Here is a 25,394-nt window from a genome sequence, read left to right as displayed (position 1 = left end):
TCCCTGAGGCTATCCGGATATGATCTGGGGTCAAAAACCAAAGTCACAATCGCCTACCTCATACTTGTACGGCGGTGAACACATAGGCCTTAACTTGAGGAAGTTTCGGATGACCTAGAACATCGTAAACCTTGTAAATTTGGTGTAGCTGTATAGCTGACTTCATAACGATTCCAAAACACTATAAATTTGTATAGTTAAGATGATTTTTTACAAAAATATAGGCCATGTCTCCCATATAGCCAAAATCCCATAAGCCCTGTACCTCGCATATGCGTGCTTCGCATAAGAAACCCCCATATGAGTTGCATATGCGAGGTTTAACTGTAGTATATTTTGTTGTCCAAGAAGTGTTCTTTTTTTCTCAGTGTAAAAAATACGATCCACAAAGTGCATGCAGGAACGAGCGGAAAGGGAACGTATTGGAAATATGATCCAAACTGTTTTGTTGTCATTAAATGTTGATGTGTCATCAGGGGGTGTCACCTAAAAATTTAAATAACTTGCAAGTGCACTAAAATGTTGCAAGTTCAAACGAAAAATCCTGGAATTTGCCAGAACCACGGAGCAGAGTTCAAACAGAGGTATGTGTAGGTGTTTGTTGGTGGAATTTCGATCTAAAAAAATCGTTTCTCTTTAGTTTCAGAAATGCAAATCCCTGCTGGATCCGGGAAACACCGTCCGCAGTCACCTTCAGGAATATGGTATCCGGAAGGCCCTGGTGCAATCCGCACTGAAGAGACGTAACCCAGTGACAATACGCTGGAGCCAGAGTGAAGACTTCGTCGGCATCTGGAGTTTTAGAATCTATCAGCAATATTTCCGGAATCTAACCAGGTTGTTCCGGATCGTGAAAGGAATTTGCCTTCAGGAGAATGAATTTTACTCGGACAAAGTAATTGCTTTGTGGTTATTTTGTGAAAAATTGGATTTTGAGCAATTTTGTGAAGAAAGTTTGAATGTACAATTGATTGTTTATTTGTAACGAGAGCCTGTTAGATTACAACATTTTATCAGGTTAAGGTTAATGCATAATAAAGATTTTCAACAACATTTGCTGTATTTTAAATAAATTGTAGAATGATAAGACACAAAATAACACGTTTTTTGGTGAGTTAAAATATCCAACTAACTAAGGGGCTCATGATGGATCCGGTTATCATTTTCATCGAAATATCTAAGATCTGAGCCTCCAAAAATTGTATAAATAACACATAAGTGCTCATAACTTTTGATAGGGTTATCAGATCTTTGATATTTTAGGTTCAGTTGAAAGGCCTTTCAATTATCTAACTAAGGATGGGTCACATGATATACCCGGACATCATTTTAAATGAAATATGTGAAATCCGACTTCCAAAAAGTGCATAAATAACACCAAAGTGCTCATAACTTTTGATAGGGTTATCAGATCTTCAATATTTTGGGCTCATTAGAAAGGTCTTTCGATTACCTATCCAACGACAGGTCGCATGATGGATCCGGACATCGTTTTCATCAAAATATTTGAGATCCGGCCTCAAAAAAGTGTATAAATAACACTTAAGTGCTCATAACTTTTGATAGAGTTATCAGATCTTCAATGTATTGGGCTCTTTAGAAAGGTCTTTCAATTATCCAACTAACGACGAGTCGCATGCTAGATCCGGACAACTTTTTCATCAAAATATGTGAGATCCGGCCTCTGAAATGTGTACAAATGACACTTAAGTGCTCATAACTTTTCATAGGGATATCAGATCCTCAATGTTTTGGGCTCATTAGAAAGGTCTTTGAAATACCTTTCTAAAAATGTATGATCAGACGGGTTTTCTTACAAAAACCACCCTTTTTACAATCTTTCAAACTTTAGCCAGAATCGTTTTTTTAGCATAACTTTTGAAGTACTTTACTAAACATTATGATATTAACTAGGGTCTTATGGGACCCCAAGACGAATCGAATGAGATCAAAACGGTCCAAATCGGTTCAGCCAGTGCCGAGATAATCGAGTGCATATTTTTCGGTGCACGGACTCACATCCAGACACACGCACAGACATTTGTTCAGAATTTGATTCTGAGTCGATAGGTATACATGAAGGTGGGTCTACGAGGTCGAATTAAGAAGTTCATTTTTCGAGTGATTTTAAAGCCTTTCCTCAGTAAGGTGAGGAAGGCAAAAACAATGCTCTGTCTTTTACAAATTCTTGTAGTTTTTGATGATCGTACTAATCATATAAGGTGTTGAAAATTGTAAAACTGGAAAATATGTTACTTAAAAATTGTTTGAAAGAATAATAAATTCACATTTTTCATTTCCCATAAAACTATTTAAAGAGCAGCTCATGTTAGAGAAAATAAAAAAACTTACAAAAATACAACAAAAAAACATTTTAAGGAAAACAACGTGGTGATTATTGCACTCGATCATAATATTTCGTTCGTGATTTATCGACTCACGACCGAGATTTCTCGATACTGAGATTTCGATCTACCAAATCCCGATCACATCTCGACAAATCTCGATCTACCATCCACAAATTACGACTTGCCATCGAGAAATTACGATCGAAATTTTAAGACTTTAAATTTTTGGGGTTTTTTTTTTCATTTCAAAAGTGTCAAATATTTCAAATGTTAGAAAATTTTCAAAGCTACATATTTTTATTTGTTTTTTCTCAAAACGCTTAATATTTTTTTAAATAAAAAAATACCTTTTTTTTAATTTCAATGTGTATGTACTGCCGCTCTAATCTGGTCCGTCCCATATGTAAAAAGTGAGTGCTGAGATAACGCTGTGAGAAACCCAAAAAAAGTTTCACTATTTTTCACGTTCTAAACTAAATATTTCTATATAATTATTTATACAGTTATTTCAATATCAGTCTTAAAAACGCAAGTACCAAAAATTTGATTGAAAAAATTAACAATTTGGAGGTAAATTTGAGAAATTTACAGCAAGAGACCAACTTGACTTTATTTGTCCATAAATAAAGGCAAGTCAGTTATGATATCAAGGTAGGCTTGGACATTTACAACACAGTTTCAACCTGGTTCAACTGGCATTTCCAGGTTTGTTTTGGTAGTTTTCTAAGTTAATAATTATAAAAAAATGTTTATTTCAGATTTATTTGCCTTAAATAATGTATTTAATAAAGTTCCTGGATATTAAAATGTGATCTGCAACGACACCAGGAAATTGGAAATATATTACAGAGGCAAATTCTCAACTGCTAAGCCCTTGAAAATAATTTAAAAAAAACTACGCTTATCGTTGGTGGAGTCTCGCCCAGAACCAGGATCAACCTTATTCATCCAAGAAAAAATATAACTAATTTTATGGTTTAGATATTAGCCATAACGGTATGTATTTTATATTTTCTTTCCGTGGTTGTACATTTCAAAAGAAAAAAGTCACTAAAGGTTTGGAGTATCTTGTTTTAAAATCTTCAAATATTTCTTCAGAAATGAACAATTAATGATATTTTCAAGTTATACGTACTCTTAAAAACATACTCTGTAGATTTCAAATAATTTCGCAGCCATTTAAACGATTTGCGAGACATTTCGATATGAGGAACTGACTTGCCTTTATTTTGCATATGGGACAGCACGAAAGTCATATTTATTTTGGATTTTTTAGAACAAACACTACTTTTTATTCAATAGGCTAAAAGTACATGTAAAATTAAAACTTTTGTCAAGTTTATCTCAATTTTGACAAAAATACATATGGGACGGACTAGATTAGAGCGGCAGTGTAGTTATTGATTAATTTTGTTTGTTTTTTTATTGCACACTTTGCACCAAATTCTCCACCCTTGCAACTGACCTTTGTTGTTTTCGAACACTTTAGAACAGTTTCGAACTAGGGTGTGTGTCTTAAACAGTTTTTTTTTCTGCTGTAGTTTGAGGTGTGCACTTTTGTATAGAGCTTTCCACAAGTTGTACGATTGTCTAAAAATCGCTGCAATCTGCAATAGATAGATTTAACGTGAAGACTTCCATCATCGCCATGGTTTTTCATTCAAATATATAAATTTTGCGTCGCTATCAATTTTTTGACAAAATTCCTTCTACATGTTGTTTAGAATAGTGCGCTACACATGTTGATTCTTTTTGGTGACGATTATCCCATTCCTTGTAAAGTTATGGAAATCGTCATTAATCAATGATTGCCAACTAGGACGTCAATGATTGTACCACAAAATTATATAAATTTTGAAACACAATTGACATAGATCAAAAATTCCTTCAGTGACTTCAAGAAGGCAACAACCGGCACATGCTGATTCATTTTGGGGCAGAAATTCGTTAAATTGAATGCAATACAGATTATTTTAGAGTGATGATCAATTTTATCCGAAATTGATCAACGGCTTCACCTTAATAATTGAAATTTTTCAAATTGGTTGCTAAAGCCCTATGTAATTTTTTAAGTACAACGGTAAAAACACGATCAACAACCATTTCTGATCACTTTTTTTTATTTTAATGCAATAAAAAATAATGACAAGACAAATTTTTTTCGATGGATCAACTATGGTCCCCTTGGAACGAACTGAGTAGGAACTTTTCTGTCAAGATGGACCGCGAGGATTTAAAAATCCATTTTAAACTCTTTGTGGTCGTACAAAGGGTCATTGTACTCAGAAAAATAAGCTTTATCGCTGTAAACAATAATATCAGCAATCTTATTTTCATTTTAGGACCCAATTGTGATTTATTTATTTTTTTAACTTTTTAATTCTCGAATATATGAATCTTCATTTTTTTTTTATTTGAAACAACACACAACAGCAAAAAATATCATGGCAATATTACATTCATCTCTTACGGTGCAAAGAAGTAGTTTCAGACTACTTTTTGTGAAACTTTTAAAAACAATTTCTAATGTTTGCAAAAAATAGAAACAAAAAATTCTTGATTTTTTTTTAAATAAAACATAATATAATTTGTTTAGATATACAGTCCAGACTCGGTTATCCGAAGCCTCGATCTTCAAACTTCAAACTTTGGCCTAAAGAGTAATTTTGGTCCCTGATCACGAATCCGAATATTGTTACATTCTAAAAAGTAACCCTGCAAAGTTACAAAAAATACGTTATTTTAAAATGATTTTTTTTGTTCATTTACATTACATTTACATTACATTTACATTACATTTACATTACATTTACATTACATTTACATTACATTTACATTACATTTACATTACATTTACATTACATTTACATTACATTTACATTACATTTACATTACATTTACATTACATTTACATTACATTTACATTACATTTACATTACATTTACATTACATTTACATTACATTTACATTACATTTACATTACATTTACATTACATTTACATTACATTTACATTACATTTACATTACATTTACATTACATTTACATTACATTTACATTACATTTACATTACATTTACATTACATTTACATTACATTTACATTACATTTATATTACATTTACATTACATTTACATTACATTTACATTACATTTACATTACATTTACATTACATTTACATTACATTTACATTACATTTACATTACATTTACATTACATTTACATTACATTTACATTACATTTACATTACATTTACATTACATTTACATTACATTTACATTACATTTACATTACATTTACATTACATTTACATTACATTTACATTACATTTACATTACATTTACATTACATTTACATTACATTTACATTACATTTACATTACATTTACATTACATTTACATTACATTTACATTACATTTACATTACATTTACATTACATTTACATTACATTTACATTACATTTACATTACATTTACATTACATTTACATTACATTTACATTACATTTACAAAAAAAAAACAACAGTAAGAAAATTATCGTTTTTTAAATTTCTGTTTTTCTATTTTTTAGGATTTATTGAAAACAGGGAAAATAACAAAAATTTGCTCAAAACATAAAAATGCAAAATAAAAATCGAGAAAAAATTTCGAAGATCTTGAAAGTTGTTCTCCTTCTAAAAACGGTTACCCTAGTCAGCTCCGAGCAGCGTAACGCCGCCCGACCCCCTGACTTCGCTACATTTTCCGGATAGACCCTTTGCTTTGTGCAGCACCGATAACAAAAACATAAACAAAACGGCGTGCGTTCGAATCAGCACTCGAATCCCCATAGGTTCAGCTAAAATTCCCCCTCCAAAACTTCGTGCAATGAGTGATTCAGTGACCTACACGGTATCGTACACGGATACGCACGCCGTGCTGCTCGTGACCACCCCGGAGCTGGACCTGGAGCACGCCGACACCGCGCTGGCCCTCGAAGTGCACGACCGGGAGCTCGTGTTCACCGCACCGCCGTACCATGTGAGGTGAGGTTTCGATCGTCGATCGTTGTAGAGGTTTGGCCGGGACTAATGACTCTTCTTGGTGCTTACTTAGAATTCCGGTGGATCGTGATCTGCGGCGGCAGGATGAGGGATTTCCCGAGCGGATTGATTACGAGAAGGGGGTTATCTGTTACCACATCCCGTTGGTGACGAGGGAACAGGTTGAGGCAAGTTCTGAAACGCTGTTTGCGTATGGCTTCAACAATTGGTACAGTGGACCGCTGAACATTGTAAGTCTTTTAGATTCTGAGTAGAATCAGAACATTAATGAGCGATCATTTCCAGATCAACAACCAAGATTTCAAATCCCTATCAAATCCGGAACGATTCTCCAACGAGGAACGACACCAGAAGCGATTGTCAGACGAAAAGACTGACTTCAGTTCGGAACACTTTGGAATGGATCACGTTCAGTGCATGATCGACTGCTTTGGGCTGGACTCCGCGGTGATACCGCTGGAAATAAAGCTCACCGAAGATCAAAACTACCGTATCAAAGTGATTCTCAGCGACAAGAAGGACAACCTCGATCAGTATCGAACGTTAGCGGATGACAGTTCGATTCTACTAAACCTACTCGACATGTTGCTGGCCGTGCTGTACGACAAACTGCTGCAAAGCAACGAACTGAACGAGGCCATTTCGCACGTCAACATCCACCGGATATCGGCCACGCTGTCGTACTTTGAGCAGTTCAAATCTGTGGATGCTGTGCTGACTGCGTTCTATCGACGATCCTGTGTCTACCCGCTGTTTCGAAGCAAAGAACTGGCGCAAATCTGCGCACAATGCTTGGCAGATGCGTCCAAGAAAGACGCCTTCAACGATTGGATCCTCGAGAAGTTGATGTACTGTTACGAGTCTTTCATGCAAAATGATTGTTCTGTGCTGAACCACTACTACGTCAAAGACTACATCCGGTTCGTGCGGCTTTGCGCGCCAGTTGAAGGTCTTCGCAAAGCTGTCGAAGAAGTTGCGGCGCTTCTGCCGCAGGTACACGAGAGATCGCTGGGATTCGGCGAAGAGGCTGTTGTGCAGAAGTTTGTCCGGGATATTATTGGCCGGTTGGATGATAGCTCAACCGACTCGGATGACGATTCGTCGAGTGAGGGCGAGACGGAGACCGAGAGAAGTGACGAGGAGGTGATTTCACAACCGGAAGAAAGCGTGTTGGACAAATTGATGAACTTGAAAATACAACCCTGAGTACAAATTTGGCTTTATTTAGTTTGTTTTCTTTGAACTATGCGTCTTTTTGGATTTCTTCTTCCCGCAAATGAGTCTTCCCAGCAGGTACAAGATCAACATTGGAACTCCCAGAAGCATAGCCAACACGTCCAGATTGTGGTACTGCACAAATCCGAGATCCATCGACGCGGTCCGGATGTGGGGAGCTCCCTTGTGTCGGATGACGTACTCTACCCAGAATACGGCCAGTTCCAGCGGGGTTTGCGGCTGATCCCTGTACCGCTGAGAGATTGCTTTCGCACTTTCACTGTACTTGGGATCCTTCAGGATGCTTTGGATGGCGTTCGTCAACCGTTCATAGGTAATGTCCTGGTAAGCAACAGCCAGTCCATAGCCGCCACGTTCCGCCTTGGCCATGTTCAGATGCTGATCGCCAAACACCGGAATACCAATAATTGGCACCCCATGATACAGAGATTCCGTCGAACTCAACAACCCCCCATGGGTAATGAACAACCGCACATTGGGATGCGCCAGAACGTCATCCTGTGGCCACCAATTCTGAATTACAACATTGTCCGGCTTATTCGGTAGATTCTCGTCCTCCCACTTCCACAGCACCGTCTGCTTCAACCCCGAAAACACCTTCAAAAACGCATCCCGCTTCGCCGGAGGCATATCCTTGCCCTGAATGTTCGACCCCATCGAAAAGTAAATAACCCCCTCCGTTGCGTTGTCCATAATCGCCTGAATCTTCTCCGGAAGCGAGTTCGCCACCCGATTGATGTGCATTCCCCCAACCTCGACCATGTTCGTAGCGTAAGGCCTCGGATAGCCGATCGAAAAATGCGTATTCAGCAGTACCAACGAAACCGCGCGCTTCTTCAGCTCGTACAGGTCCGGCTTCGGATCCGGAAACGCACTGCCGTACATCTCCAGCTGGGCCGGTCGGTCCAAGATGTTCTCCACGAGGATTTCCACCGCGCTCATGACGGTGTTTAGGGCGCGCTCCTTGAAGGTCATGTGGTCGGTGAAGCTCAGGAACGGGTTGGGCACGTAGGATGGGGGTGAAGGGGTGCCGACTAGGTCGGTGGTCCACTTGCTGGCGCCGAAGGTGGACATGGCCACGCACGGGGCGTTGAAGTGGTGGACGAAGCCTGGAGAATGAATTTAAAAAAAATAAAGTTCTTGGTTTATTGTTATTATATTTTATGAAAATGTGGTTAAGTTCAAAAAGGCAAAGGACGTGGTTGCAGTATGTAAAACATTGGAGAGTTCAAAATAACAATATAAGCCAATGGTCCTGGGTTCGATGCCCATCTGCTCCCAACGAGAAAGTTTAAGACTTGGAAATACTGGAAATATTGAATATGAACGAAAAATCAAAGTCGCTCGAGTTCGGGTTCGATCCCCCGTCCTTTGGATTGGTAAGCAGGGCGGGGCTTGTCGATTCAAGCTAAGGTACCTCGCGCTCGGCTAGCCAGCGTAGAAATGGGTCACCGAAGCTCGGCAGATTAATTTTCAGCGTCAAAATTATTTGACGTTTCTTTTGCTGAAATTTCATTGGTTTTGACAACCATTTTATTGAAATTTCAGTAAATCATCTGTCAAAGTGACAAATATCAGTTAACTGAAAATTCAGTAAAATCTAAATTACTGAATCGTGTACTGAAATTTCAGTAGATGAAAATTCAGTAAAACTTCACTGGGTAACTTTTGTTGTGTTTGTTTGTGTGCATGTTTTTCAATAATTTGCAGCCTGAAATGGTGATTAACTGGAAATTTGGTGTCAAAGAGACTTTTATGTAAAATTGCATGCTCGATTTGATGGCGTACTCAGAATTCCGAAAAAAACGAATTTTTCATCGAAAAAATAACACTAAAAAAGTTTAAAAAAAAGTCTGCCATTTTCCGTTACTTAACTGTAATTTTTTTGGAACATGTCATTTTAAGGTAAATTTAATGTACTTTTCGAATATACATTAACCCAGAAGGGTCATTTTTTCATTTAGAAAAAAAAATCATTTTAAAATTTCGAGTTTTTTCTAACTTTGCAGGGTAATTTTTTAGAGTGTAATGTTGAAGATCAGACAATTACAAAAAATATGTAGACATAAGGGATTTGCTTGCAACCATCACGAGTTATCGCGATTTTACGAAAAACAATTTTTGAAAAAGTTACTTTTTTTTGTTTCACTTTGTTTCGTCGTTCATGAACGTCGTGAATGGCCATGATCAACGACGACCATCTTTTCCAAAAATTTTTTTTTCGTAAAATCGCGATAATTCGTGAAGATTTCAAGCAAACCTCTTATGTTTACATATCAAAATTTTTGTGTAATTGTCTGCTCTACAACTTGTAGAGCATTGTAACACTCTAAAAAATAATGCTGCAAAGTTAGAAAAAACACGAAATTTTAAAATGGAAAAAAAATGTTTTAATTGAAAAAATTACCCTTCTGGGTTAGTGTAGTTTTCAAAAGTACATTAAATTTCCCTTAAAATGACATTCTCATAATTTTTTTACAGTTGAGTAACGGAAAATGGCAGAATATTTAAAGCTTTTTTAGTGTTTTTTTCGATGAAAAATACTTTTTTTTCGGAATTCTGAGTACGCCGTCAAATCGGGCGTCCAACTTTACATAAAAGTCCATTTGACACCAAATTTCCAGCTAATCACCATTCCAGGCTGCAAATTATTGAAAAACATGTCTTTTTTCGCATGTTCAAAAATGGACGTAGTTTTGTTATTTTTCATTTTATTTTTTTTAGAGTGTAACAATGTTCTACAAAGTTGTAGAGCAGATATTGCGGATTTCAGAGATTTTTAGACAATCGTGCAAGTTGTGAAAAGCTCTCCAACAAAGTGCATCACCTCAAACTACAGCAGAAAAAAAACTATCTAAGACACACACACCCTAGTTTGAAACTGATCTAAAGTGGTCGAAAGCAACAAAGCTTAGTCGAGACACGCACCACTCTAGGCGAGCGGGGGGAGAAGGGGTATGATTTTCAGTCTGCAAATATTTTATGTGCAGTTATGATTTGTAAAGGGGGAAAAAATTTGGTGCAAAGTGTGCAATAATTATAAAAAATATATATATGTATGCAGCAATTCCATTTGAAAAGAGCCTAAACCGAAAAAAAAGTTCTCCGATCGGGCTCAATTTTTTTCTGGGGGTTCCTTGGCCAAAATAATTAGACCCGTATTTTTTTGTTTGGCCATTAGGGTGGCCTACATCGTGCTAGGGTGGTTCGAAAAATGGCAATTTTCGTCATTTTTCGCAAAAACCACTTTTTTCGAAAAATCATATCTCCGCGCCATTTCATCCGATTTTAGCTGTCTTAGACGCAAAAGAAAGGTGATGAGTTTGGCTATTTGGGAAAAATAGTAAGAAGTTCCAAAAATCTAGCTTAACTATTGAAAAAGTCGTATGAAAACATAAAATGGCGTTTTGACCGTGTCTGGACCAAAGAGCCTATGTCTGAAAATATTTTTATCGGATTCCTCGAAAAAATTTCACTTAACATATCAAAACATTGGCGATGTCGAACCGTACGTTTCCAAGATATGATTTTTTGAAAATAAAAACTGAGTTTTTCGACGCGCCACGCGCAAAAACAGAAAAATGACGAAACCCGAAAAAAATCAACTTTTTTCACTAAAACTGCGATAACTTAAAAATTTCAGCGATGACCTATACATATCTGGGTACCAAAAGTTGCGTCTTTCAATAACGAAAATTTTGATACCCAGACATGTATAGGTCATCGCTGAAACTTTTAAGTTATCGCAGTTTTAGTGAAAAAAGTTGACTTTTTGCCGATTTCGTCATTTTCCTGTTTTTGCGCGTGGCGCGACGAAAAACTCAGTTTTTATTTTCAAAAAATCATATCTTGGAAACGTACGGTTCGACATCGCCAATTTTTTGATAAGTTAAGTGAAATTTTCCGAGGAATCCGATAAAAATATTTTCAGACATAGGCTCTTTGGTCCAGACACGGTCAAAACGCCATTTTATGTTTTCATACGACTTTTTCAATAGTTAAGCTAGATTTTTGGAACTTCTTACTATTTTTCCCAAATAGCCAAACTCATCACCTTTCTTTTGCGTCTAAGACAGCTAAAATCGGATGAAATGGCGCGGAGATATGATTTTTCGAAAAAAGTGGTTTTTGCGAAAAATGACGAAAATTGCCATTTTTCGAACCACCCTAGCACGATGTAGGCCACCCTAATGGCCAAACAAAAAAATACGGGTCTAATTATTTTGGCCAAGGAACCCCCAGAAAAAAATTGAGCCCGATCGGAGAACTTTTTTTTCGGTTTAGGCTCTTTTCAAATGGAATTGCTGTATGTATATATATAAATAAAAGGGGTTTTCTTGCAACCATCACGAGTTATCGAAATTATTTTAAGTTATCGTAACTGATAAACAGCACTAGGGCTAACGAATAGCCATTCTATTGATGAAGAACATTCTATAGCAGCTTCCCACCTTGTCGATGTGACAAGTTTACCCAACTATGTCAACAATTAGACCCTCCCAACCCAACGGAACTGAACTGCCATCTTCTCACCGCACACTTCCACTTACCGAGCATTGCGTCATTCATGAAGATCTCCAGCACGATCAGGTCAAACATTTCGTTAGAATTGATCAGCTTCGTCACGGCAGGATCGGTCAACGTTTCATTCGTAACCGTTTGCCCAAAAGCGTACGTCTTCTTAATGCTGTCCAGGGCTCCCATCTGCGCAAAGTTCAGCATGTTTGAAGTCAGCGCTGGAATTACAGAACAGAACGGGCGATGATTTAGCAGCTTTTTTGAGGTGTTTTTCGTTTGTCTTCTTTATTCATTTGCGCACACTTATCTACGACGCTAGGTTCATTTATCACTTGACTTACGCTTGACCGCCTCCCAAATTTTGGTTGTGGTGACATCGCGAAAATTTTCAATCGGTTTCTTTTGTGGAAACGGACTGATAACGGTCACCTGTTGAAAAAGGGGTGATTTGTTCAGTGCATTTGCTATTTTTTGCATCTACAGACGAAATTTGAAACAAACTAACCTCATGACCTTTCTTGGCAAGTGCCTTCATCAACGACGAAGCCACAATGTAATGGGATCGGGCTGTAGTGGGAAAAACTCCCAAAATTTTGGCAGATTCCGTGCCAGAAAAGGCCGAAATGGCCAAAAGACCGCCGACAACCAGCAGCCACGCGCTCTTCATCTTTGTAGGATATATAAAACGCTCTTCACGATTTCACCACGCGACTGACCATCGCCAGAGTAAATTTGATTCTGACCGGCTGATGACCGAAAACCAGTTGCCGCTGTTGGATATCTGAGGTTTTTTGCGTGTGTACGACGAATCTAGCTAATTCCAGGCTGGAATGATGATTGGTGTTGGTAAAATATTTGAAGAATGGAGGTAGACGGATCATTTCTTGGAGCTATACTCATTTTGAAAGGTACCGGTATTTTCGGTCTGCTTTGAATGCTTTATTTTCATTCTTAGAAAAGTTAAATTCCAAAGACTTGTATGTTTACCCTATATAAATACCACTATAAATATGAATTGAGAGTGTTTAACGGTGTACGTTTCTAGCTGCGTAAGATTTTAAATGATAAGGTACTATCATGAATGGAGTTCACTAATGATACCCAATATAAAAATATGACTCTTCACATTTTTGTCTGGAACAGCTGGTTTGGGCGCGACTACAAATGACAACGCATTTTTCTACGGCTTTAGTATTTTTTGCATCCGAACCAGCTATGCAGCAAATGCACACGCACAAAAATTCATGATAGAACGTCACTAATCCTTAAACTACTCCTTTAAGGTCGTAGAAGGTGTCTTTCACTCTTGGGTAATGACTGTCGATGATGGTTCTAAATTCAGGGTCCAGAAATAGTAAATTGAAATAAAAAATAATCACGATAGGTAAAATGCTCCTACAAACAACACAAAGAAAACCTTGTTTTGATTGAAACATTCTTAACCAAGTTTTTAATGTTTTTTTTTCTAAAACAAACATGGCCACCAAATGGCCGACCCAGAATGATGGCTTTCAGAGCATTAATCCTTTCATGCCTGATGGGTCTGACCAAAACATCAAATTTTCCAAAACTAGCCTATAATTATCGTATGGTCATAAAAATCATTTTCCCATCATTAAATAAAAAAGACATTGTTTTGAAAATTCAGGCTTGAAAGGGTTTAATTATTACGCTAAATGTGGATGGCCTAAAATACAGTGCAAAACAAATAATTACAGGCCTCAGTATCTGGACTCTTGTTGAAATGGTGATTTATATGGAAAGTGGTTTAATAAATTGTATTTGGGTAATTCCCTACCAAGTCACACGGAATCGGGAAAAGTTGCCCCGACCCCTCTTTGATTTGCGTGGAACTTTGTCCGAAGGAATAACTTTTGTCCTTGATCACGATCCGAGGTCGATTTTTTGATATCTCGTGACGGAGGGGCGGTACGACCCCTTTCATTTTTAAGCATGCGAAAAAACGTATTTTTCATTGAGAAAAACACTAAAAAAGTTTTAAAAACTCTGCCATTTTCCGTAACTCGACTGTAAAAATTTTTGGAACATGTCATTTTAAGGGAAATTTAATGTTCTTTTCAAATCTACATTGACCCAGAAGGGTAATTTTTTCATTTAGAAAAAAAAATCATTTTAAAATTTCGTGTTTTTTTCTAACTTTGCAGGGTTTTTTTAGAGGGTAACAATGTTCTACAAAGTTGTAGAGCAGACAATTACAAAAATGTTGGTATGTATACATAAAGGGTTTGCTTGTAAACATCACGAGTTATCGCGATTTTACGAAAAAAAAAGTTTTGAAAAGGTTGCCCGTCGTCGATCATGGCCGTTCATCGTCAACGCGACAGACACGGTCGACGAAACAAAGAGAAACGTAAAAATTAACTTTTTCAAAACTTTTTTTCGTAAAATCACGATAACTCGATATTCAATGTTAAGATATGAAACATTCGAGAAATTCTGCGATCTTTTTGAAAACAGTATCTTCAAGTTTTTAAATCAAGGCTTACATTCAGGGTTGTTACGGACGGCGCGGATCGCGCGGATGGCGCGTTTCGCGCGGATAGCGCGGATCTGGCGCGGATTTGCTGGCTAATTTTGCTCAGGCGCGGATTTCGCGCGGATGGCAATTTTGATAAATAAATTAATTGAGAGAGATAGAATTTCTTTCAAGTTATTAAGAAAAATATTGTCAGGAATTACGATAATTTGTTTTTTCCTTTGAGTGCAAGAATTTCATATTTTTTATTAATTGAATTTTCTTCTGAAAATGTTTGTTTGTATTTTCTTAGTACGAAACGTGGAAAAATGAAGATGAAGATTATGTAGAAATTATTTTTTATATGTTTCTTGTCATTTCTTAACATCTCCGGCTCTGAATATTTCATTTCTTTGAGTTTTGAGTTTTTCAAGTTTTGAGTAATGATTTTGAACCTTATTTATTTTTAATTTTATACTGAATTTATTAAATTTTTAACGTTGTAAATCAAATATTACAAACTTTTCCCGAAGATATAGAAATTAGAATGTGTAACAAAAACTATTTTTGGGGCTTGTTCTGGTGGGCGCCAAATATGAGCTTGATTGAACGTAACAGAAGCTGACCTCCACTTTAAAATTTTAGATGGAATTTAATCGTAGAAATATTTTTTTTTCAAGATTTTAACATTCTTGGCGAAAATAAAAAGATCAGAACATTCAAAGCTTCTGAAATTCAAACAATCGAAACTTTTTTTTGTTTTAATACTTTTTAGGCCGTTGCAATTATTTTTTGAAGTTTATGTCCCTCAACTCTGACCAAAGTCGAGGGGGGAGGCAAAAAAAAATGGGAAATTAAAATTGAATTTACGAGCCACGATTTAAACATTTGAATGAAAAAAGTGTTTCAAAATGCATTATACACCTGTCCAGTTGTTTTGCAATCATTAGTTTCCAAAATACCTAAGTATTGACAAACATGCAGAAAATGCGTTTTAGATTGTTTTTAGTTGCTTTGACTTTTATTTTCATTAAAATTTTGAAGTTCTTTCGATTTTAACAAAAAAAAAAAATCAAAATACATATTAATTTTTGTTCGAAATTTCTAAAATTTCAATTTAAAAAATCTGAAATTTCTAAATTCAAAATTTTAGAAATCTGAAACTCAAAATACCAAAAATTTGAAGATTAAAAAAATCAAAATTAAAAAGTTGAAATTTAAAAACTAAAAAATAACAAATTCAAAACAATATAGAAAACAACAAAAAAAAATCTAATTTTAGTATTCTTAAGCTTTTAATTAAATTCTTAAATTCTTGAATGCCACAATTTTTGAAGTCATTTTTTCTGTTAGAGATTTTGAAATGATGAGAAGACAATATTTTAAATATCGGAAATTAAATTTCTTTCGTAGTGAAATTTTAGCGAGGATTCTGGATTGAAAACTGTATAAAAGTTCGTAGATTTTGAATTTTTAGACTATCGAAATTTAAAATTTTATCTACTTATAATTTTAGATTTGGATTTATTTTTGAGCTTATATTTTTGAAGTTAAATTTTTAAGTTTTTAAATATTGTATTTTCTATTTTGAAGATTTTTTCATGACCTTTGCTTCTACCGTCTCTTTAGGTATTTTTAAAAATGGATTTATTGTTTTCATTCTTTTGGAGCTTTTAAACATAAACCGAGTTTTTTTTTATCAAATACTTTCTGTATTAGTTTTTCCTCATTAAAAAATAAAATTTCTTTAATGTTGATCGCGATATTTTTTTATATGGCGCGGATTTCGCGCGGTTTCGGAATTTAGGTCGGCGCGGATTTGGCGCGGATTTTTTTTCGACTCTCCCGTAACAACCCTGTACATTATTACGCCCTTTTAAAATGTTAGTCTTGATTTTAAAAAAATTAAAAAATCTTTTTTGTATGGAGCGTAGACAATCGCAACATAAATAGGCTTTCATTCGTCGGTTTAGCTAAAGTTGATGCCCACTAGACCTTAATTTCAACGATTTTGACCAGCAAAAACTTATTATTCTACACATTGGATAAATGTTTGAAAATATTTGGAATCATCCAACTTGAGTTTGGCAGTAAACATTTTAAAAAGTTAGACTAAATGCACTAAGTTTTGCATAATTTTTTAAATTACATTTTGATATCCGTATTGAAGATAAAGCTTGATTTCTATTATCGGAAATGAAACTAAAGAAAATCCAATCGGTTTTCGTGTTGAATGGGACAAATCGAAAAAATTTCTTAAGTTTTTTTAAATAGAAATTTTAAAATTGAACAAACTTAAGACAAAAAACATTCGGCAAGTCTGATATTTGGCACCAAGAAAAAAGGGCTCTTTCTCGACATTTTGCGGAGTACACCGAAATATTTTGTCGAGGGATCTAGAGCAACTTTTTGTTTGAAGATTTTTTTTTCGATTTCGTAGGATATTTCCTCAGAAAAATTGCTGAAAATCGGTGCATTCATGTTGATATCCATAAAATTTCTTATGAATATGCCTAAGGAAACTCTAAATTACATATTTTACCAATATTTGACCTCCAATTAAAATTTCCTATCCAAATTAACCAGATTTTTGGCTTTCTTTGACTCCAATAACTCCAAAATCATAGCTTGAAGAACCAAGAAACCTGAATAAAAATCTTTTTATTGCATAATTTGTCATGAAAATATAGCAACATATTGCCCGCATACCTATTTCCCTGGAGATGGAGCCACACGTTGCCGTCGTTTCAGGGCTACTTGCAAAGATGGTTTCCGATGTTGATATATATCACACATTTATTTTATATTTATATACTTGTGTTGATAGAAATCACAGCTTTTATAATATGTAAAATTGCAAGATATTGATTTTTTTTATTTGAATCTCAATATTCTTGTTCGTAAAATCTGTTAGGAACAGGTTGTTGGAACCCTAACGTCTCTAGTGTTCCACGGTGTAATTCTAAGTAAACAAAGCACCCCTCGCCAAAGCAATGTGGTGAATAACTCATTGTCACTCCACACAAAACAAACACAACGTAGGGCAGTATTGTTATTTGTTACGAATTCAATCTGTGATAATTAACCTGTAAGCAAAAGTGAAAATAAACGATCTCTTCTAATCCAACCTCCGAGAAGGCAAGTTGCCTCTCTCGGAGCACCTGAAACCCTTGAGTTTTACTTACCTGGAAGTCTGGTCCGCCGCTACTTACCGTCCGCTGGAGTTGTCCGCTGCTGCATCGATGGGATCCTGGAACCTGAAAAGAAACGGTGGGTCGTCCGCAGTTTTCTGAGTCGGCCCCCTGGCCGAACATTGGTGCCGTGACCAGGATGGTCAAGCCGGAGGTCCACCGCCATCGTTTTTCACCGGTAACTATCGCCATCGCAGAAAGAATCCAGCTACAAAATGGCTCCGTCGCCATCAGTGTTTAGTTTATTTATTGAAAACGTTCGTTTTGGTCCGGGAGTATGTTCGTGCAAGACGGTATTTGTGTCCATCCCCTGTATGTTTACTTCCTTACCACTATTGTACTGACCAGAACAGAACAATAAAGCTTTTGCCTCTTCGCGCGCTGACCACCGTCCGAGACGGTTGGCTCAGCAGTCTCAGCAAATCGATTGTTTTATTCAATTACGAAATATTCTACGCGCCTGGACAACAACAACAACAACACAACGTAGGGAATTCTGAGTCGGCCCCTTGGCCGAACACAGGTTTAAATCTGTTTGATAATGGGAAGGAATAGTTAGTTTTTTTTTGTAACTTTTTTTAGGTTGTTTAATAATTATTATTATTCCAGACTCCAGCTATGTGTAAGCCAGTTTAGTAATACTATCAGCATCTCTGATTCCAATTGAAGTGGTATACTAACCATTCTGAATTGTAAAAAAAACCATAGAGTCTCGATCAATCAATAATGCAATGATATCGAACAAAACTCGTTAATCTGTTGAACTAACGGTTTTCGGATTATGGTTGTATCGACCATTGTTGCGAATCGAGGATCTATTGGAGTTTTGACGATCAAATAGAGCCTAACATTTCAAAAGGACACACAGGTGTGAACAGGATTGTGTCTCTTTCACTCAAATGATAGTTCACATAAGGTATGATAAGGATACACTCTTGTTTGCAAAGCTTGTGTGCCCTAATGAAATGGAAGGCACGAAATAGTCGTATTTACAACGAGTGTTTAACTTGTAAAATATGAACATTTCATTATTGTATATTGTTTTTGGATGCAGCAAGACAGGTTTTAAAACTAGGTAAAGTAAAGTTTGGCTTTGTAATTAAAATTTCGGGGATTTGAGATTCAAGTTACTTTGGGACAGTTTAGTTGAGGTTGATTCAAGTTAGTTAGTTTTCCCAGAAAAGAAGCCTCAAGATTTATGTTCCCTTGATAAGTTAGTTTTCATCTTTAATTTTCCAGTAAATTTATTTGATCTCCTTTAAATTTGAAATACATCATAGGTTCCCTTTGTATAAATCTCAAATTAGTTTTAGATTAAATCATAATTTCAGATTTCCTTTATTCAGTTTTAAAGTTAGATTAACGTAACTGCTCAAGTCATCCAAGTTCTTACTACTCACACCTACACTAATTTTTCTTTCACCTTCCCCCTCCCGATCCCCTATATCTTCCGGTGGTGTTCATTTGGTATGCAATACTAGTTCGGCCACTACCCTTTTTTCCACAAGAAACCGGACTTGGACTGACTTGAGGCCACGTCCCCCACCTTGCTCCGTAAAACGAAAACGAATATTGCCCGCATACCTATTTGAGCATTAATAATGCAAAACATAGATTATTTAATTGAAAATGATGTTCCCCGGAAAATACACCGTGGAATAGGATTTTTTTAATCCAAACCATAACATTTTTTTAAAGATTTTGTGCCTTCAAAAATTTTACATGAATTAAGAGTGAATTCTATGAAACTTCACATATAAATTGAAATCTTCAAAATTCTGAAAACATCAAGCAAAACAATGTTATTGGACCAATGTGGATTTGTAAACAAACAGTCTATCTTGCTTACTCCCACAACATTACATAGAAAACTTCTGTTATCATGTTTAGGCACGTTTTGAAAAAAAAAATGGAATAACAATTACATACAATTGAGTTTGGTAAGCGAACGAAAATTTTTTGCGACCAATATTTCGATTTTTTGAAAAATCAGTATTGATTCAAAAATTCATAACTCGGTCTAAGATATTTTTGCACAACCTGAAAATTTCTGAAAAGTTGGCATTTGATGTCCTCTAAAATACATCAAAAATGAAAAAATAGTGTTTTCTCCAAATCAAGTTTTAGTGACCAAAAGTTAAATAAAAAATCACCAAAATTTTTTTTATCGTTTATCATTTTTTTTTCAGTGTAGTCTATATTCATACCTACAACATTGCCGAAGACACCAAATTGATCAAAAAATTCCTTCAATAGATACAGATTTATGAATTTTCATACATCGTTTTTGTATGGACAGCTTCCAAATTTGTATGTAAAATTATATGGACAAACTAATGATGCAAAATGGCTTTTTTGGGCATACCGAAGGCACCGAAAAAGTTTCAGTCGGATTAAAAAGTACAAAAATTAAAATTCAAAAAAAAAAGACCGATTTCGTTGAGAATTGCTCTATTGTAAAGATTCCAGTGTTGCTATTAATATACATTGTTTCAATGTTTGGTTCGATTAAAATTAACAGTTTTTTTTAATAAGAAATGCCTATTGTTTTGGTTCTGAAAAGTCGGGAAATGTTTAATTTTTTTGAGACGCCACACGGGTCTAATTATTTTTGCCAAAGAACCTACACAATAAAGCACTTTTGATTTTGAAATCAAATTTACAATTGTCTTATTACTGTGTAATGTGCTACGAAGTGAAAATCGCATAGATTTACTTTCGTTCCACAAATCAGAGTTACCCAGTTACGAAAAATGTTAGCAGAGCTGGTTCTGCCAGATTCTAGTACCGTGCTAAGGTTGAACGGGGAGGCACCGCCATGATAACAAGCAATCTGTCGAGTTCAGAAAATGATTAAGTTGAACTAAAACTATCTAAAAACTGGCGTCCCGTTTCACCTTAACAATCCGTCTAGAATCCTGTTAGAAATTGCTGTTTTATTACTACACGCCTTTATTAGTAGTACAATCTTACGTCGTTCTAACTGGATTATAGGAAATTTCTAATAGGATTCCAGCAGGATTGTGGCTAGTATATTTTGTGACTGGGTAAATACAGCTGATTACAAGTTGATTTTCGGAAAGATTTCACGATTTAACTAGCTTTAAATTGCATTTATTACGATTTTTCGGAATTGCTTACTGTCTTAAAAGTGCATCTAATTGCAACAATGCCGATACACGTACTCCCATTCCACATGTTCATTAGTAAACCCATTCAAACACTTTCGTCCAGATGCACGTGATCCTATACGCCGCACTACGAAACACCTCGCTGAAGGTGATAGAGACAGCCGGTCAATATTAGCGCGCGCTCTCGTCTGCTGGCGGAATCCTTCAGCACCTCCTCTTATCAGCTGCGGTAGCAATTCATTCGTCAACGATTGTGTGACGTTGCGTTGCAAACCCACACCAGCGTTCAGTTAGAAAGCATTCTAATCCGCGCAAACAAAACGTGAGAATTAGTCGCTTCTTTGGTGATGTCGAGCTCCTCGTGGTTTATGTGGCGGCCCCTGGCGTTGATTGTTAGTATATACTGTATGTCGATTATATTTAGTATACTTCTTGACCGTGGCAGTGGTTTGTCTCGCGTCTTGGATGCAGTTCCTACTGGGCTGTGATAATGAACGGACGGCGGTTAGGAGTGATAGCTGTAGTGCTGTTGGCGGGATTGGTTGTCCCGTTGGAAGGTGCGAGGATCTTGGGAGTTTTACCTTCAGCGGGATGGTCCCACTACGCGATCGGCGAAGGTATCATGAAGGCTCTGGCCCGGGCTGGACACGACGTAACCGTTATCGGTGCACACCGTTGGAAGGATGCGCCCAGCAACTATCGCGCCATCGAGTTGAAAGAGTTGGTGTTCGATAAAGGAGGTAAGATTGAGGTGTGAAAATGACCTTGGGCACCAGCTAATTGATATTTTGTGCGCCGTTTAGGATCTGCGCCGAATCTGTTCCAGTACCGCAACGCTCCGTACTTGAACGTGCTTTATCAGCTGTACACCGAGATTGGGCCGGCCTTATCGGAAATGATTCTAACGCACGAAAACGTGAAAGAATTTCTGGCCTCTAATCAATCATTTGACGCCGTCATTGTGGAATGCTTCGTGAGCGATGTTTTGTACGGATTTGCACAGCATTTTAAGGCTCCGTTAATTGTGTTTTCTCCCTTTGGGGCGTCTTTGTGGGCCAACGAGTTGGTCGGAACGCCGTATCCATACTCCCAGATTCCGCACACCTTCCTAAGCTATACGGATCGGATGAGCTTCTGGGAGCGTGTCACCAACACGCTGCTCTGGAACGTGGATCACTTCTATTACAAGAATGTTTTCCTGCCTCGTCAAGAAGCGATGTACGACAAGTACTTCCCCAATGCAACTGTCTCGCTGGAACAGCAGAGAAAAAATACAAGCTTAGTGCTGTTGAATCAGCACTTTAGTTTGAGCTTCCCACATCCGTATGCCCCGAACATGATTGAAATCGGCGGCATCCAGATGGACGAGCCGAAGCAGCTTTCCAAAGACCTACAAGACTACCTGGACAACTCCAAACACGGCGTCATCTACTTCAGCATGGGCTCCATGCTCAAAGGGTGCAACTTTCCCGAAGAGAAACGCAACGCCTTCATCAGCGCCTTCGCCCAACTAAAAGAAAACGTTCTCTGGAAGTACGAGAACACAAGCCTCCCCAACAAACCAAAGAACGTCCTCATCAAGCAGTGGATGCCCCAGAACGACATCCTGGCCCATCCAAACGTCAAACTCTTCATCACCCACGGTGGTCTGCTCGGCTCAACGGAATCCCTGTACCACGGCAAACCCATGGTGGGCGTCCCAATCTACGGCGACCAACGGCTCAACATGGCGCGCGCCCGGAACGCCGGCTACGGAACCAGCGTAGAGTACGAACACCTGTCCCAACAGTCAATCTCCGAAGCCATCCGAACGGTCCTCGCAAACCCCTCGTTCACAACCAACGCGAGACTTATCTCCGACCGATACCGGGACAAAATGGCCACCCCGGCGGAAACGACCGTATTCTGGGTCGAGTACGTGATCAGACATCGAGGCGCCCCCCAGCTGCACTCGGCCGCACCCGAGCTGTCCTACGCCGAGCGGAACCTGTTGGACGTGTACGGATTGATGTTATTATTAGCGGGGTTGGTGTTGGCCGCTGTAATTCGGGTGGTAAAATCCGTGTTGGGATTATTTGGTTCGTCGCCAAAGGGGAAAAGTGGTGACAAAAATAAACGTGAGTGAGGCCAATTTGAAGAGGGGATGATGATCGAAGCTTATTGTGGGATGATGAGTTCAAACATTTTTCTGGTCAATTAAAAGAGCTTACGTACCAGACTGTGGGATTAATTTAATTCTTTAAAATTTCATGAATTAATGTCCTCCGTTTTTTCGTGCCATGAAATCTAAAAATATGTAAATGTAGTTAGTACAAATAAGTAATAAAGTGAAAACCAAAACATAGTATAATAAAGTAAAATAAATAGAAATACTAAAAAGTTTTTAGTAAAAATAAATAAATTATGTTTTTTTAGCTTAAGATATATGGATTGAAAAACAAAAACAACGATATCTGTATTAGATTATTGAACTAAGTTTTTGCCTTACTCATCTAACTGAGAAAAGGCTATAAAATCACTCGAAAAATGAACTTTCTAATTTGACCTCCTAGACCCACCTTCACGAATACACATCGACTCATAATCAAGTGCTGAGCAATTCTCTGAGATTTCGGTCATTCGATTTTTTTTTGTATTTTTTAATCCGGCTGAAACTTTTTTGGTGCCTTCGGTATGCCCAAAGAAGCCATTTTGCATCGTTAGTTTGTCCATATAATTTTCCATACAAATGATATATGAAATTCAAAAATCTGTTTCTTTTGAAGGAATTTTTTGATCGATTTGGTGTCTTCGGCAAAGTTGTAGGTATGGATAAGGACTACACTGAAAAAAATGATATACGGTGAAAAAATTGGTAATTTTTAATTTAACTTTTTGTCACTAAAACTTGATTTGCAAAAAAACACTATTTTTAATTTTTATTATTTTTTGATATGTTTTAGGGGACATCAAATGCCAACTTTTCAGAAATTTCCAGGTTGTGCAAAAAATCTTTGACCAACTTATGAATTTTCGAATCAACACTATTTTTTTCAAAAATTGAAATATTGGTCGCAAAAATTTTTCAGCTTCATTTTTCGATGTAAAATCAAATTTGCAATCAAAAAGTACTTTAGGGACATTTTCATAAAAGGCACCGTTTTCAAGTTATAGCCATTTTTAGGTAACTTTTTTGAAAATAGTCACAGTTTTCCATTTTTTTTTAATTAGTGAGCATGTTTGGCCACTTTTGAAAAAAGTATTTTTGAAAAGCTGAGAAAATTCTCTATATTTTGCTTTTTTTAACTTTGTTGATACGACCTTTAGTTGCTGAGATATTGCCATGCAAAGGTTTAAAAAGCAAGAAAATTTATGTTTTCTAAGTCTCACCCAAACAACCCACCATTTTCTAACGTTGATATCTCAGCAACTAATTGTCCGATTTTCAATGTTAAAATATGAAACATTCGTGAAATTATCCGATCTTTCCGAAAAAAATATATTCAATTTTTTTAAATCAAGACTAACATTTCAAAAAGGCGTGATATTGAATGTTTGGCCCTTTTGAAAAGTTAGTCTTGATTTGAAAATTTTAAAAGTATTGTTTACGGAAAGGTCGGAAAATTACACGAATGTTTCATATTTTATCATTGAAAATCGGACCATTAGTTGCTGAGATATCGACGTTAGAAAATGGTGGGTTGTTTTGTTTGGGTGAGACTTAGAAAACATACATTTTTCTGTTTTTTAAACCTTTGCATGGCAATATCTCAGCAACTATAGGTCGTATCAACAAAGTTCAAAAAGCAAAATATAGAGAATTTTCTCAGCTTTTCAAAAATATTTTTTTCAAAAGTGGACAAACATGTGCAATAATTTAAAAAAAAATAAAAACTGCGACTATTTAAAAAAAAATATGTAAATATGGCTATATCTTGAAAACGGTGCACTTTATGAAAATTTCACTAAAGTACTTTTTGATTGCATTTTTTTTGGAAAAAATTAGTGCTGATTCGAAAATTCATAACTCGGTCAAAGATTTTTTGCACAACCTGGAAATTTCTGAAAAGTTGGCATTTGATGTCCTCTAAAACATATAAAAAAAATTTAAAATAGTGTTTTTTTTTTTGAAAATCAAGTTTTAGTGACAAAAAGTTAAATTCAAAATCACCAATTTTTTTACCGTGTATCATTTTTTTCAGTGTAGTCCTTACCCATACCTACAACTTTGCCGAAGACACCAAATCGATCAAAAAATTCCTTCAAAAGAAACAGATTTTTGAATTTTCATGTATCATTTTTGCATGTATTTTTGTAAAATGGCATCCTTTGGGCATACCGAAGGCACCGAAAAAGTTTCAGCCGAAATAAAAAAAAAATAAAAAAGACCGATTTCGTAGAAAATTGCTCCTTTATGAACTGAGCAAAAATTCCAAATATGAGCTTGATTGTACGTAACAAGGCCTGGCGATATGT

At 36.4% G+C, this 25,394-nt stretch overlaps 3 protein-coding genes and 1 long non-coding RNA gene across 4 annotated transcripts; 3 read left to right on the top strand and 1 right to left on the bottom strand.

The window, feature by feature from the left end:
* The first annotated feature begins 333 nt into the window (after nucleotides 1-333).
* On the top strand, nucleotides 334-828 carry LOC120430131 (uncharacterized). Its single transcript, XR_005607559.2, has 2 exons — nucleotides 334-584; nucleotides 641-828. It is a non-coding gene; the product is annotated as an uncharacterized LOC120430131 (long non-coding RNA).
* A 5,284-nt stretch (nucleotides 829-6,112) lies between these two features.
* Nucleotides 6,113-7,610, top strand: LOC120430135 (protein SHQ1 homolog). Its single transcript, XM_039595222.2, has 3 exons — nucleotides 6,113-6,369; nucleotides 6,440-6,617; nucleotides 6,673-7,610. The coding sequence occupies exons 1-3, from the start codon at nucleotides 6,212-6,214 to the stop codon at nucleotides 7,591-7,593; spliced, it is 1,257 nt and encodes a 418-aa protein (XP_039451156.1). The 5' UTR covers nucleotides 6,113-6,211; the 3' UTR covers nucleotides 7,594-7,610.
* On the bottom strand, nucleotides 7,571-12,935 carry LOC120430134 (UDP-glycosyltransferase UGT5-like). Its single transcript, XM_039595221.2, has 4 exons — nucleotides 12,647-12,935; nucleotides 12,483-12,570; nucleotides 12,174-12,359; nucleotides 7,571-8,732 (listed from the first exon to the last, which is right to left on the bottom strand). The coding sequence occupies exons 1-4, from the start codon at nucleotides 12,806-12,808 to the stop codon at nucleotides 7,612-7,614; spliced, it is 1,557 nt and encodes a 518-aa protein (XP_039451155.1). The 5' UTR covers nucleotides 12,809-12,935; the 3' UTR covers nucleotides 7,571-7,611.
* Nucleotides 12,936-21,088: 8,153 nt separating this feature from the next.
* On the top strand, nucleotides 21,089-23,340 carry LOC120430132 (UDP-glycosyltransferase UGT5-like). Its single transcript, XM_039595218.2, has 2 exons — nucleotides 21,089-21,679; nucleotides 21,743-23,340. Exons 1-2 carry the CDS (start codon nucleotides 21,430-21,432, stop codon nucleotides 23,062-23,064), a joined length of 1,572 nt encoding a protein of 523 aa, XP_039451152.1. The 5' UTR covers nucleotides 21,089-21,429; the 3' UTR covers nucleotides 23,065-23,340.
* Nucleotides 23,341-25,394: the final 2,054 nt, after the last annotated feature.

The sequence above is a fragment of the Culex pipiens genome, chromosome 3, assembly GCF_016801865.2.
Source record: "Culex pipiens pallens isolate TS chromosome 3, TS_CPP_V2, whole genome shotgun sequence".
Classification (NCBI taxonomy): domain Eukaryota; kingdom Metazoa; phylum Arthropoda; class Insecta; order Diptera; family Culicidae; genus Culex; species Culex pipiens.
Note: the sequence above shows the minus strand (reverse complement) of the source record. Positions and strands in the feature narration are given on the sequence as shown.